We start from the raw sequence: 14,710 nt of genomic DNA on the forward strand, positions 1-14,710 counted from the left end.
AATAAATGGGTGATGATAATAAGTAACTGATAACAATAACAATAGATAACAATAATAATAACCTTTTATAAATGTCAGGGTTTCTTCAAGGTTTTTTACTTACATTAAATGATTAACTCACATAGCAACACTAAATGTTCCTATAGTTGCTAGCCATTTAACAGCTGAGCAAACCGTGACACTGGAAGATTAATTAACTTTCACAAAGTCATCACACAGGTAGCTGTTGTTGGAGCTATAATTCAACTACAGTCCATCTGGAAGTACTGTTTTTAACCATGGGCATATTGCCCTGGTGCACAGTGGTTAAGCACTCGACTGCTAACCAAAAGGCCAGTGATTCAAACCAAACTGTTTTTTCTTGGAATGCAGACATGATAGTCTGCTTCCCTAAAAATTTACAGCCTTGGAAACAGTAGCGGGCAGTTCTACTCTGTCCTATTCGGTCACTATGACTTGGGATTGACTCCTCAGGAAAGGGTTTGGGAATTTTTAACCTTGGCACAATACTCTTGCTTTGCTTAGTGAACATTAGGAGGGAGAGATGAAAAGCAGGGTGAGTCAAGAGGCACTTTGACTTTTACAATATTTAAGGAGGCCCTCACTTTCAGGATTGTGCAACTGCAAGGATGGCCCTGAATGCCTCCTTAAATTTTGTACCTCAGGAGCTTCACTGACTAGTCCTTGTTCTGATCCTGATGAGGGGAATGGTTGGAAAAATAATTGCCATTAAAGGCACTGACAACCACTTCATCAAATACCTATTTTACTAGGCAATTTGTTAAATCCTAGGGCTACAGGTTTAAAGAACTACAGTTCTAATTGTAGAACTGTAACTAATAAGTAAACAATTTAAAATTGGTAAGTGGGTGGAAAATTAAATTATCACATTTAAGTCTCACAAAGAAGTACACCTTAGACTTTAAATAATTGCTTAATATCACAAAGATAATAAATCATGAAGAGTCAAACTCAAGTCTATTTAAAAAAAGATATTGACTTGCAGTCACAAAAAAAAAAAATTTTTTTTTTTTTTAGCTATGTATGATTGGTCAGATTACTCATACTGAGTCTCAATATCTTTATATAAAAGAAAAGTCAGTGCAGAAAGTTATCTAAAGTGCTATTTTTTAAGTAACAACCAAAATTATAATGGATGCACACAGCACAGTGGGTATAACAGCCAAAACCTTTCCTCCTCCTAACCCACACATATATACACAGGTAACAGAAACCCTCCATGCTACCGCTGTTTTTCCAGGGTGACTACATTTATTGTTTATGTCTGAATCAGTGTTCCCAGGCTAATTTCCCTGAATAAAATTCTCTTACCTTACCTACTTAATAACCTATCAAAAGGTATTTGTTTTATTCCCCTATGTAAAATGAAATACTGAAAAAATTTTCATTTTTCTTTCTAAACCACCTAATATGAACTATATAATAAGAACCTCTGTTTGTAAAATGTCAAGTCATGGAAGAATGAAGCCGTGAAATAGGGAGTTAAAAATGTATGTGAAAAGACAGTTTATAATAGAGTGTTTAAGAAGCTTGACTGAGAAAATGCATAGAGAAGTACAACAGGATTGCCAAGACCTGTAATTAACTTGAAGTGAGATCAGACAGCAAAGCTGAGAGTCCATCTCTAGTAATTGCCAATTGCTCCAGTGCCCGTGCTGAGTCAGGTATTGCTTGATTTATCCTGGGCTGTGCTTGGAAAGTATAGTAAAATGATCTTAAATTTGAGGGGACTGTTTACTGTGATTTAACAGGAGGATGAGGGTCATATGTAAATAGTGTCATTCTTAAAGCGTAAACAATAGCAGTGATCATAAAATCCAATGCAGACACCTCAATACAGTTTAGGGAAGAGGCAGAGACAGAGAAAGGTAAAGGAAATGCAAATGTTAATTTCCCTTTTCCACAGATGAATCATGAAGAAAAACCACCAGAAGACAACCTAACAGAACTGATGGCATTTGTTCTCTAGGGCTTTGCTGACATGCCCCATCTCCAGTGGTTTCTTTTTGGATTATTTTTAATCATCTATATTATTATCCTGATGAGCAATGGCACCGTATTTCTAATAATGAAAACGGATCCTGCTCTCCAGAGCCCTATGTATTTTTTCCTGGCAAATTTTTCCTTCTTGGAAATCCGCTATGTATCAGCTACTCTCCCCAGAATGCTGATGAATCTTGGGACTCAGAAAAGAAGAATTTCCTTAGTTGCCTGTGCTACACAGATGTGCTTTGTCCTTATGTTTGGAGCCACAGAATGTTTGCTCCTGGCAGTGATGGCCTATGACCGCTATGTGGCCATTTGTAATCCTCTGCACTATCCTCTAGTCTTGAACCACAGGGTCTGCATTCAGTTGGTGACTGGGTCCTGGACCGTTGGAATCCCAATTATGATAGGGCAGACGTATCAGATTTTCTCTCTGCCTTTTTGTGGATCTAACCAAATCAACCACTTCTTCTGTGACATTCCCCCAATACTCAAGCTGGCTTGTGGGGACACCTTTGTAAATGAGATGTTGGCCTACATAGTTGCTGTGTTATTTGCTGTGGTTCCCTTTCTGATGATACTTGGCTCCTACAGTAAAATCATCTCCATCACCCTGAAGTTCCCATCAGCCACAAGTCGAGCCAAAGCCTTCTCTACTGGCTCATCTCATCTTACGGTTGTGGTGTTATTCTTTGGATCAGGCATTACTACATACTTAAGACCCAACGCCAGATACTCAGAAGGAGCTGACAAAGTTCTGTCTCTTTTCCACACTATCCTAATTCCTATGTTTAATCCCATGACATATAGTCTAAGGAACAAGGATGACATAAAGGCACTGAGAAAACTAATATGTAAATAATTCATTTTATTAAACATATAAGGACTGCTTTCTTATGTATTTTTAACCAAATTTCAACAGGTGTATGCTTTTAAATTATGACTTATGTTATAGATTGAGTCCCTTAAAAATGTGTGTCAACTTGTCTAGGCCATGATTCCCAGCATTGTGTGACTGCCCATCATTTTGTAGTATGAGCCGGAAGGGTCTACAAGGCAATGGGTTTGGTTTGGTGATTTTCCTATGTGTTGTAAGTCCTACATCGATGATGTTAATGAGGCTGGGTTAGAGGTAGTTATGTTAATGATACAGGACTCAATCTACAACATTAGGTTTTATCTTGAGTCAATTTCTTTTGAGACATAAAAGAGAGAAACCAACAGAGAGACAGGGGGCTTCCTACCACGAAGAATAATGAACCAGAATGGGAGTGTGTTCTTTGGACCCGGGTTCCCTGAGCTGAGAAGCTCCTAGACCAGGGGAAGATTGATGAAAAGGACCTTGTCCAAGAGCCGACAAAAAGAAAAGCTTCCCCTAGAGCCATCACCTTGAATTTGGAATTCTAGTCCCCTAGACTGTGAGAATAAATTTATCTTTATTAACCAATATACTTGTGGTATTTCTGTTAGAGAAGCACCAGATTCCTAAGGCACCTTGTCTGTCCATACAATTATTTCCAAATTTAAAATCACTTTTAATATTGTCAGAACTGTCTGCTCAAATTATATACGTGATATATATATCAGCAGAGAGTAAATCATTCCTGTAGTAATTATATAATTTTGTTGTCCAATGTGCAATGTGTTCAATAGAACTTTTACTTGGGCTGATTTAATTTAGTCAATTTATATCATTTAGTTTAAACCATGTCATTCACTTCTAGTGTGTCCTTGCAGTTGTGACACCCATTTTAAAAACCAAGTTTACAATATGCATTAATTAAATATTCACAGGGGATTGGTTCCAGTACCCCCATGAATATCAAAATCCATGGATGCTCAACTTCCTTTTATAAAGTGAAACAACATTTGCATAGAACCTATGTACAACTCTCTGTATACTTTAAATCATCTCTAGAAAGTAATCTAAATCATCTCTAGATTACTTGTAATACCGAATACAATGTAAATGCTATGTAAATAGGCATTGTACAGTACTGTATTGTTTAGGGAATAATGACAAGAGGCAAACAATGCCCAAACAATGAGTGCTGGACGGAGACTGAGCATCTTTGAAATGGAGGGAGGCTACACCAGGGAATGTCTACAAATAATTTCATTCTAGGTTTGCTTTTTGGAACTTTCTTTTTTTTTTTATGAATACTTTCAATCTCAGTTGAATCTCTCAAGGTGGGACCTGAGAAATTGAATCCAAACTGTACCTATTGATCTATCGATCTATCCATCGATCCATCGATGGATCGATCAATCGATCTATCCATCTATCAATCGATTGATCTATCCATCTATCATGTATCGATCTATCATCTATCGATCTATCCATCATCTATCTATCTATCATCTATCTATCTATCATCTATCTACCTACCTACCTACCTATCAATCTATCATCTATCAATCTATTTATCTATCTTATCTATCTACCTGTCTATCATCATTCTATCTATCATCTGTCTTTCTATCAATCATCTCTCTATCTATCTATCTATCATCTATCTATAGATAGATATAGATATACACACACACGCAAACATATATACATATATTTTTTTTAACTCGGATCCACAATTAACACATGTGGAAGCAGCAGTAAAGAAATCAAATGGCATATTGTGTTGGCCAAATCTACTGCAAAAGAGCTCTTTTTAAGGTGTTGGGAAGGAAAGATGACACTTTGAGGGCCCCAATTTATGTATTGTGTGTATTTATATATGTGTGTGTGTGTATACACATACATGTATGTATATATGCTTATATATAAAAACAATGCTGTCACATTATTTTATACATTAAAAAAAATAAAAACCCGAGATACAAAGAGTTAGCATAACTTTTCCTACTTCACACACATGCAAGGATCGTAACTGACTATGCATATTCTGGATCCCTAGTGGCACAGTGATTAGGAGTTATGGCTGCTAAACAAAAAGGTCGACAGTTCAAATCGACCTACTACTCCTTGATAAACCTATGTGACAGCTCTACTTAGTCCCAAACGGTCACTATGAGTTGGAATTGAATGGACAGAAGGAGTTTGGTTTTTACACATGTTCTGTTTCTAGCCCTGAGTTTGAGTTAGGCCTTGACCACTTAAGTTTTTGTTTGACTTGGAAAATTATTTAATCATTTAATGTCACTTTTTATATTTGATATATATATATGTGAACCTTACAGAGTTGTGTGAAAATGAATATCTTATAAAGAGCACACATTCCACTGATTTAGTTAATAATTGTGATCACATTTGTAATTGAGGAATTTCCTTAATATCTTCCCTTATTTGCAGGCTTAGGAACAAAGACATCATGGAGACAATTAGAAAGTTAATTAATCATACCAAACTGCTTTGGCACCCAGTATAATCCAAATAGGTGTTTCTTCATTTATGCCCTACTTTCAAACACTTTTCACAAATTTTGTTCACTCTTTTTTGATTGTGGTCTCAGTCAATTGTTGCTATTTTTGGTATTAACTGTCATCAAGTCAGAGCAGGACTCACGGCAAAGCCATGTGTTGTAGAGTAGGACTGTGCTCTGTAAGGTTTATTTGGTGGTGATCTTTACAGAAGCAGATAGCCAGGCCTTTCTTCTGCAGAGCCACTGGGTGGGTTCAATCTGCCAACCTTTCCATTAGCAGCTGATTGCAAAGTGCTTGCGCTATCCATGTTCCCTCTTAAATCAGTTCAACTTTGCCTGTTCCATGATTTTCAATCTTTTGCATGCTTTACACCCATCTCTGAGTTAATATAGAAATGATGCATTCTAATTCATTTGCTCTCAGGTGGTGTCAGAAAAATGCATATTAAAAACTTCCTATCGGGCACTATCTCAATCAGAATGGAGCAGTAGAAGTCTATATTTAGGGACTCAATACTGATATCGTTGCTTGACTTTAACTTGCGCTTAATAATAAAAGAACTGCAAACACTTATCATAACTGCCTTTATTGTATCCTCACAACTAACTCTTTGTGTGTGAGTGTGTTTTTTAGGTGACAGTTACAGCTCAAGTTAATTTCTCATACAAAAATGTATGCCCATATTGTTTTGTGACATTAGTTGAAATCCCCATAATATGACAGCACGCTCCTCCCTTCCAACCCAGGTTCCCTGTGTCCCTCGAATCAGTTCCTGTCCCTTCCTGCTTTCTCACCCTACTTTTGGACAGAAGCTGCCCATTTAGTCTAGTCTATCTGATTGAACTAAAAAAAAAGCACATTCCTCGCTTGTATACTTTTTGTTTTATACTCCTGTCTAATCTTTGTCTGAAGAGTGGGTTTTGGTAATGGTTTCAGTTCTGGTTTAACAGAGCATCTGGAGACCATAGTTTCAGGGTTCCTCCAGTCTCTGTCAGCACCTTAAGCCTGGTCTTTTTACATGAATTTGTGTTCTGTTTTACGTTTTCCTCCTGCTCTGTCTGGGACTCTCTGTTGTGTTCCCTTTCAGGGCAGTCTCCCGTGGTAGCCGGGCACCATCTAGTTCTTCTGGTCTCAGGCTGGTGAAATTTTGGTTTATGTGGTCCTTTAGTCCTTTGGGATATTTTCCTTGTGTCTTTGGTGTTCTTCATTCTCCTTTGCTCCAAGTGGAATGGGACCATTTGATGTCTCACAAGTTTTAAGTTCCCAGGTGGTACGCATCAAAATGAGATGTAGAACATTTTCTTAATAAACTTTGTTATGCCAATTGACCTATATGTCCCCCAAAACTACGGTCCCCAAGCTCCAGCCCCAACTACTCTGACCCTCAGAGTATTTGGATGTGTCCAGGAAACTTTTTAGCTTTTGTTTATTCCTGTTGTGTTGACTTCCCCTGCAGTGTGTGTTATCCTTCCCTTCACCAAAATTGATCCTTATCTACTATCTAGTTAGTGAGTTTCCCTCCCTTTCCCTTCCCACCCTGATAAGCATCAAAGAATGCTTTTTTCTGTGTTTAAACTTTTTTTGGAGTCCTTATTATAGTGGTCTCATACAATATTTGTCATTTTCTAACTGACCAGTTTCATTTAGCATAATGCCTTCCAGTTTCATCCAGGTTGTGAGATGTTTCACAGATTCATCATTGTCCTTTATCATTGCATAGTGTTCCTTTGTGTATATGTACCATAATTTGTTCATCCATTCAGTTATTGATGGGCATTTAGGTTGTAAAATGGAAACAACCTAAATTTTTTTTGTTATTGTGAATAGTGCTGTAATGAATATAGCTGTGTATATCTCTATTCATGCAATGCCTCTTATTTCTCTTGGGTATATTCCTAGGAGTGGGATTGCTGAATCATATGGTACTTCTATTTTTACCTTTTAAAGGAAGTGCCAAATTGTTTTCCAAAATGGTTGTATCGTTTCACATTCCCACCAGCAGTGTATAAGATTTCCAATCTATTCACAATATCTACGACATTTGTTATTTTGTGTTCTTTGGATTAGTGCCAGCCTTGGAGGGATAATATAGTATCACACTGTACCTTTGATTTGCATTTCTCAAATGACTGTTTTTTTTTTTTTTTTTTTTTTTAATGACTGTTAATAGTAGTCAAGAGCTACATCTGCTAACCTAAAGGTTGGCAGTTTGAATCCACCAGTTATTCCTTGGAAACCCTGTGGTGCAGCTCTACTCTGTTCTATAGGGTCTCTATGAGTTGAAATTAACTCTACAACAATGGATTTGAAGTAACCAATGATCATAAGCATTCCCTCATGTGTGTCTTACCCCCCTGAATGTTTTCTTTGGTAAAGTGTCTGGTCATATCCTTTGCCCATTTTTTAATTGGATTATTTATCTTTTTGTTGTTGAGAATTGGTAGTATCCTATAGACTTTACAGATTAGACCCTGATCGAATATATCATAGCCAAAATTTTTTTCCTAGTCTTTGGTTCTTTTTTTACTCTTTTGGTGAAGTCTTTTAATGAGCATAAGTGTTTGATTTTTATAACCTCCCAGTTATCTAGTTTCTCTTTTGGTGTTTGTTACGGTGTGTATACTATTTATGCCATGTATTAGGGCTTTTAGTGTTGTCCCTATTTTTCCTTTCATGATCTTTGTCATTTTAGATTTTGTAGTTAGACCTGTGATCCATTTTGAGTCAGTTTTTGTGTGTGATTTGAGGAATGGATCCTACTTCAATATTTTTAATTTTTTTAAGTTTATTTTTTGGATGAATATCCAGTTACATCACCATTTGTTAAAGAGGCTGTCTTTTCCCTATTTAGTGGACTCTGGGCCATTGTTGAATATCAGCAGCTCATAGGTGGACAGATTTACATCTGGGTTCTCAATTCTGTTTCATTGTCTTGTGTCTGTTATTGTACCAGTACCAGGCAGTTTTGACTACTGTGGCAGTATAATAAGTTGTAGAATTAGTTAGTACAAGGCCTCTCAGTTTGTTCTTCTTCTTCATTATGATTTACTTATTCCAGAACTCTTCCCTTTCCATATGAAGTTGGTGATTTGTTTCTCCATCTCATTAAAAAATGCAGTTGCAATTTGGATCAAAATTGCATGGCATCTGTAGATCATTTCTGGTAAAACTGACATTTTTGTTGTGTTGAGTCTCCCTATCCATGAGTATGGTATGCTTTTCCACTTATGTAGGTCTCTTATGGTACAACTAACGATTTTGATTCTAGAATTGTATAAAGTACAATTTTCTACTTCCCCTGAACAACTTTATCAAGTATTGGAAAAATTGCAGTTTGCATTATGAAAATGTTATCACATTCTTAAGGAAGAAAATGTTAAAAACATTAGCTACTATCTATATGCAGCCTCATTTTTTTATTATCAATGTAATACAATTCAATGAAATTTTGAAAATAACACTGTGCATGAAGAAAATGTTCAGTTTATTTCTTTGAGTCTTATATACAAAATTAATGTGATATCAAGCTCAAAATTTATACAATATACTTTTTGATGATCCATTCTCACTCTTAAACCTATTCTTCCCATCAGCCTCCTCCATATCAGTAAATTACATCTGTATCTACTGAGTTGCTTAAACAAAGGTGTAAAAGTTATTTGTTTTTCTGTCACCCCTCACACATATCTGTAAAATTTCCAAAATATAGCCACTTTTACATGTGTTTTCTCTTCGATCCATTATTGCCATTAACTTGATCTTTAGCAGGTATTACCAAAAGAATCTACTTGCCTCATATCATAACCTCCTATTAGCCATTAATCTCAGATTACCTCTAGGGGTTTTTAAGAAAGAGATAAATAGTTTATTTGATTTCCCTATTTACAAATATCCAATAGTTTTATATTACATTGAGGACAAAAATCTAAATCTTTTCAAAATTTGGAAAATACCAAACTCTCTGGTTTCATCCTTTTTGAAAAAAAAAAAATATTGTAGGATTGGGTGGAGCAAGATGGGGAAGTGAGTAGATACTCCCATTTACTCCCCCAGCAACTTACACACTGAACAATGAATAAAAAGAATCACAGGCTGAAATCTCAGAACTCCAGGGGCAGCTGAGGTTTTGGAGATTCTGTGTTAGTATAGAAGCAACACAGAGCAGGAGCAGGGATGGCACAGAAACTGGGAGAACCTAACTGCTATTATCAGGAGCATTTGCTCATTGCCTCCATTTTGCAACACCCTAAACAGGGAACACAGAAAGGGAGCTAACCTTAGGAAGCTGTAGTCCTTTTTTTTTTTTTTAAGGCAAATTGACCCTGGGAGCTCATGGGTTATCCTTTTGAGAGAGTTTGAAGGGAGATTGTGGCATTGTAAAGGGCTGTTGAATCTCACTATGGTCCAGAAAGATGGGCACTAGGACCAGGAGGATTTGCATGGGCAGCAGGGTGAGGGGAATACTTCAAATTAGCAGATGACAAAGAGGGAATCAGTTGACTCCTACCTACAGTGAGACACCATGGGAGACCTGTGCAGGGGTGCCCATGAAAGAAAGACATAGAGAGTCGCCCATTTTTGTCACAGGAAAATCAAGCTCCACCCATTATGTCACCATACGTCACCATCTTTAACCAGCTAAAACCCCCCCTCACCCATGCATGCACTGTGAATTCCACAGATCAAGTATCCTAAACTCCTGATTAACTGTTGGAAAAAAACCTATGATTAAGAGTGCCCTCTAGTGGTTATTAGGTGAAGAAACAAAGCTCACTAATGTTGATTATGACTCATAGCAACCCTGTGGAGTGAAGCATGCTGCCCCAAGGGTTTCTTCGGTCCCTGAGTCTTTGTGGACTTCAGATGCCACACCTTTCTCCCACAAAGTGGCTGGTGGGACAAGTGTCAGCCTTTCAGTTGACAGCTGGGCACTTGACCACTGCACCACCAGAGTGCCTAATCAGAAAATTTTCCCACATAAGCCAAAATACCAAATTTAAGGGAAAAAATTAACAAAAAGACTCACGTTCTACAAAAAATAGTAAAACATGCAAAAAAGTTAAAAGAAAACATGAAAAAGAGACAATATCTCTTATGGATCTCAGACTGAAGCAAAGAATTGATAATTTTCAGACTATGGTGCCCAATGTGTAAAAAGAAAGCAAAAAGCATACAGAATACAAACCACTGGATATCAGGGGAAAAAAAGGAAGAAAAAATAATATTCTGCAAAGAATTTGAAAGCATCAAAAAAATAAAAAAAGAGAGACAACAATTGTAACCGAAGAATAAAGCAACTGATTTATAAAAAGTAAGAGAAACACTCAACAATAGAATCAGACTGAAGATAGAAAAAATAAACTAAAAGACAAAATAACTGAACTTATCAAATCCTAAGAGAAAAAAAGACTAAAAGCAAACAAACCGAAAAGAAATACGGAATTCAATTAAGAAGTCTAACATTAGAATTATTGGATTCCCAGAATGCTATGACAATAATTAAAGCATAGAAACAATTTTCCAAGAGGTAATCAGAGAGAATTTCTCAGACCTGAACAGAAAATCAATTCTGCAACTATAGGAAGCTACAGGAACCCAAATCAGCAGAGAAAAAAAATTCCAACTCCACGCCACAGTCAAATTAAATTCTCGAAAACAGAAGACAAGGAACGAATTCTGAAAGGAGCAAGAGAACAACACAATACATTATACCAAGGATATTTCACAAGAATCAGTGCAGGTTTCCTCAAAGACTCTAGAGGCCAGAAGACAATGGGGAGACAAATATAAAATGCTGAATGAAAAGAATTACCAACCAAGAATTCTTTGCCCAATGTCTTAGGCTGGGTCCTCTAGAGAAGCAAAACCAGTAAAGTGTATAAATATATATATAGAAATCTATAATAAGGAAATGGCTCACATGGTTGTAGAAGGTGGAATATTCCAATTCCGAAGGTTAGGATAGAAGCTTCTCTTGATTCACATAGCCACAGGGACTGGTGAACTCAAGATGGGCAGGTCAGAGAGTCAGGCTCTTGCTCACAGGCAGTGAAGATTGATGAATCCCAAGATTGGCAGGCAAGACCATAGGTAAGCTGCTAGCTCAAGTCCCAAGAACCAGAGGTCAGATGAACAGGAGCCAGATGCAGGATCCAGCATGAGCAAAAAGCCCCCAAACCTTGCCAGAATGTCAACTTATATTCGAAGCAGGCGGCACGCCCAAGGAAGCTCCCATTCAACTGATTGGCTACTCAGAGCAGATCCTATCACAGGAGTGATCACATACCAATTCTCAACAGGAAAGAGATCTGAACATTTTACAACTGCCAAAACACTGAAAATCATGGTCCAGCCAAGGTGACACACAATCTTAACCATCACAGATCACAGTCCATCCCTTGTCCTCTTGGCACCTGTACACATCTTTTTAAATTATACCTAATCTCTGAATAAAGACAGTGATAAAGCCATGGTTGCACCTAACATGATACGACTAACACACATACAACTGAAAATGCACTAGCTCTGTTTACATCTTATACTTCATAAGTGAAGAAAACAAAAATATTTGATGTGTACATAGAAAGCAGAAATTCTTATAACAATTACAGTCTTCATTTCTGGAACTGGCCACGTGGACATTATTCTTATTCAGAACTACCTTCTTCCACCGTCCATGCCGTGTTCCCTTTGCCCTCAGCAAGCACCTCAGCTGGTCATGGTTCTGTGTCGGGTGAGGTGACCCAAACCTTCATTCCTGAAGGGTCTAGGTCATTAGTAGTCACACTGGAATGGGGTTGTTGTAGGTTTCTACTGACTTTAATCACAGGGCATGGTAGAACTAAGAGAAACCCTAAGGGATCTCCTGCATTCCAGGCAGACTCTTCTTAACCTCCTTCATGTAATGTCAACCTGACTTCCTCTTGGTAATCAGGTTCAATTATACCAGCCAGTATGGTAACCCCTTCTTTGCCTGTTGATCCAGATGCATAAAGAGCGTGAAATGACCATATGGTATTCTTAGCTTCCAGTTCAATGGAATCAGTGATGTGTCTCCAGGCAGGAGCACAGATCATGGGGACAGGCAGCAAAATTCCTAATGAGTGGGTCACTGAGGGTAATAGTGAGGCGTGCCATGCACATTTCAACACTTTGATTCCTGGGTTCATGAATTCTGGCTATGGGAGAAAGAGCACATAGACCATTTACAACCTTCTGGTGAACATTGCCCAACCCTGCAAAGTATTGCCACATAGCTAGCACCGTAACTGTGTCTTTACAAGGCCATTCCATCATTCTATCAAGCCAGTGAAATCCATGAGCATGCTCCCACTGCCAAATTTCATTTGCTTTGAAGTTAGTCCCTTGATCTGAGGCAATGCTGTGTGTGGTACCATGATGGTGGATAAGGCATTCTGTAAGCCCATGGATGGAAGTTTTGTTAGAAATATGGTGTGCAGGAAAAGCAAATCCATATCCAGAGTGTCTATTCCAGTAAGGACAAAACACCTTTCCATGATGGAAGTGGTCCATTGTAATCAACTTGCCACCAGGTTGTTGGCTGGTCACCTTGAGGGATGGTGCCATACCATGGACTCAGTGTTGGTTTCTGTTGCTGGTGGATTGGGCACTCAGCACTGTCTGTAGCCAAGCCAGCCTTGGTGAGCAGAAGTCCCTGTTCCTGGGCCCATGCATAATCCCCATCTCTGCCAACATAGCCACTTTGTTCATGAGCACATTGAGCACAGGAGTAGCTGGGAAAGAGGATGAGTGGTTTCCACAGAATGAATGATCCTATTCACTTGATTATTAAAATCATCCTCTGCTGAGGTCATCCTTTGGTGAGCATTCACATGAGACACAAATAGCTTCACTTCTTTGGCCCATTCTGAGAGGTCTTTCTACATACCTCTTCCCCATAAATCCTTGTATTCAATTTTCCAATCATGTTCCTTCCAAGTCCCTGACCCCCCCAAACAAACCATTGCCCATGAGTAAGTATACAATCACACAACTGGCCATTTCTCCTTCCAAACAAAGGGAACAACCAGGTGCACTACTCAAAGTTCTGCCCATTGGGAGAATTACTATTCATCACTGTCCTTCAGGGAGATCCCAGAAAGAGGCTGTAGGGTTGTCACTGTCGACTTTCGAGTGGTGCTTACATATCATGCAGAACCACCTGTAAACCAGACATGAGTTTTCTCTTCCTCAGTCAACAAATCATAAGTAACTCACCATGAGACCATAAGTGCAGACTAGGAGATATAAGGTAATGTAATGGGAGTGGAGTGGAGATCATGGGCATTTGGGCCACTTTCTCATGTAACTTTCTTGTGCCTTCTGGTCCTGCTCGAACCCAATCTCATATATACCAATTCCATTTAACGAAGGGGTACTGCTGTGCACTTCCAACGTTACGATTCTGTGGGTCAGACAACACCCAGTTCATGATGGGCAGCTCCAGCCGTATAGTGATTTGACCTCCCATGGTTAAGCTTTCAGTATCTACTAAGGCCCAGTAACAAGTCAAAAGCTATTTCTCAAAAGGACAGTAGTTATCTGCAGAGAATGGAAAGGCTTTGCTCACAATCCTGTCTGTGTATGATTCACAAAGAGGGGCCTGCCTAACATGACAAACAGCATCTGTATCTGCCACTGGCCCTTCAAACACCATTCGGTCAACTGGATCATACAGTCCAAGGGGCAGAGCAGCGTGCACAACAGCCTGAACCTGTTACAGAGCTTTCTCTTGTTCTGGGCCCCAGTCAAACCTAGTTGTTTTTGAATCACTTGATAAATAGGCCAGAGTAGCACACCCAAATGTGGTATATGCTGTCTTCAAAATCCAAAGAGGTATACTAGGCATTGTGTTTCATTTTTAGTTGGGGGATCAGCCAGATGTAATAGCTCATCATTCACTTTAGAAGGAATATCTCGATATGCCCCACACCAATGAAGCCCTAAAAATTTCACTGAGGTGGAAGGTGTCTGAATTTTTGTGGGGTTAATTTCCCACCCTCTAGCACACAAGTGTTTTACCAGTAAGTCCAGAGTCATCGACACGTCTTCCTAACTAGGTGCAATTAGCATAATGTAATCAATGTAATGGACCAGTGTGATATCTTGTGAGGAGAAAGATGATCAAGGTCCCTGGGGACTAAATTATGATGTAGGACTGGAGAGTTGATGTAGCTCTAAGGTAGGCAACTGAAGGTGTATTGCCGGCCTTGCCAGCTGAAGGTAAACTACTTCTGATAGTCCTTCAAAACAGGTAGGGAGAAAGTCATTAGCCAGATCAAAAGTTGCATACCAGGTACAAGGA

The 14,710-nt window shown here is 38.5% G+C and overlaps 1 protein-coding gene across 1 annotated transcript; it reads left to right on the forward strand.

Annotated features, from left to right (window-relative positions):
• Positions 1–1,102: 1,102 nt before the first annotated feature.
• Positions 1,103–2,869, forward strand: LOC100653713 (olfactory receptor 10AG1-like). The gene has a single exon (XM_064275148.1). The coding sequence runs from the start codon at positions 2,003–2,005 to the stop codon at positions 2,867–2,869; it is 867 nt and encodes a 288-aa protein (XP_064131218.1). The 5' UTR covers positions 1,103–2,002.
• Positions 2,870–14,710: the final 11,841 nt, after the last annotated feature.

Source organism: Loxodonta africana, chromosome 22, assembly GCF_030014295.1.
Source record: "Loxodonta africana isolate mLoxAfr1 chromosome 22, mLoxAfr1.hap2, whole genome shotgun sequence".
Lineage (NCBI taxonomy): Eukaryota > Metazoa > Chordata > Mammalia > Proboscidea > Elephantidae > Loxodonta > Loxodonta africana.

Excerpts from the sequence above, each read along its gene's own strand:
- LOC100653713 (XM_064275148.1), top strand. The coding sequence starts at position 2,003 with ATGCCCCATCTCCAGTGGTTTCTTTTTGGATTATTTTTAATCATCTAT.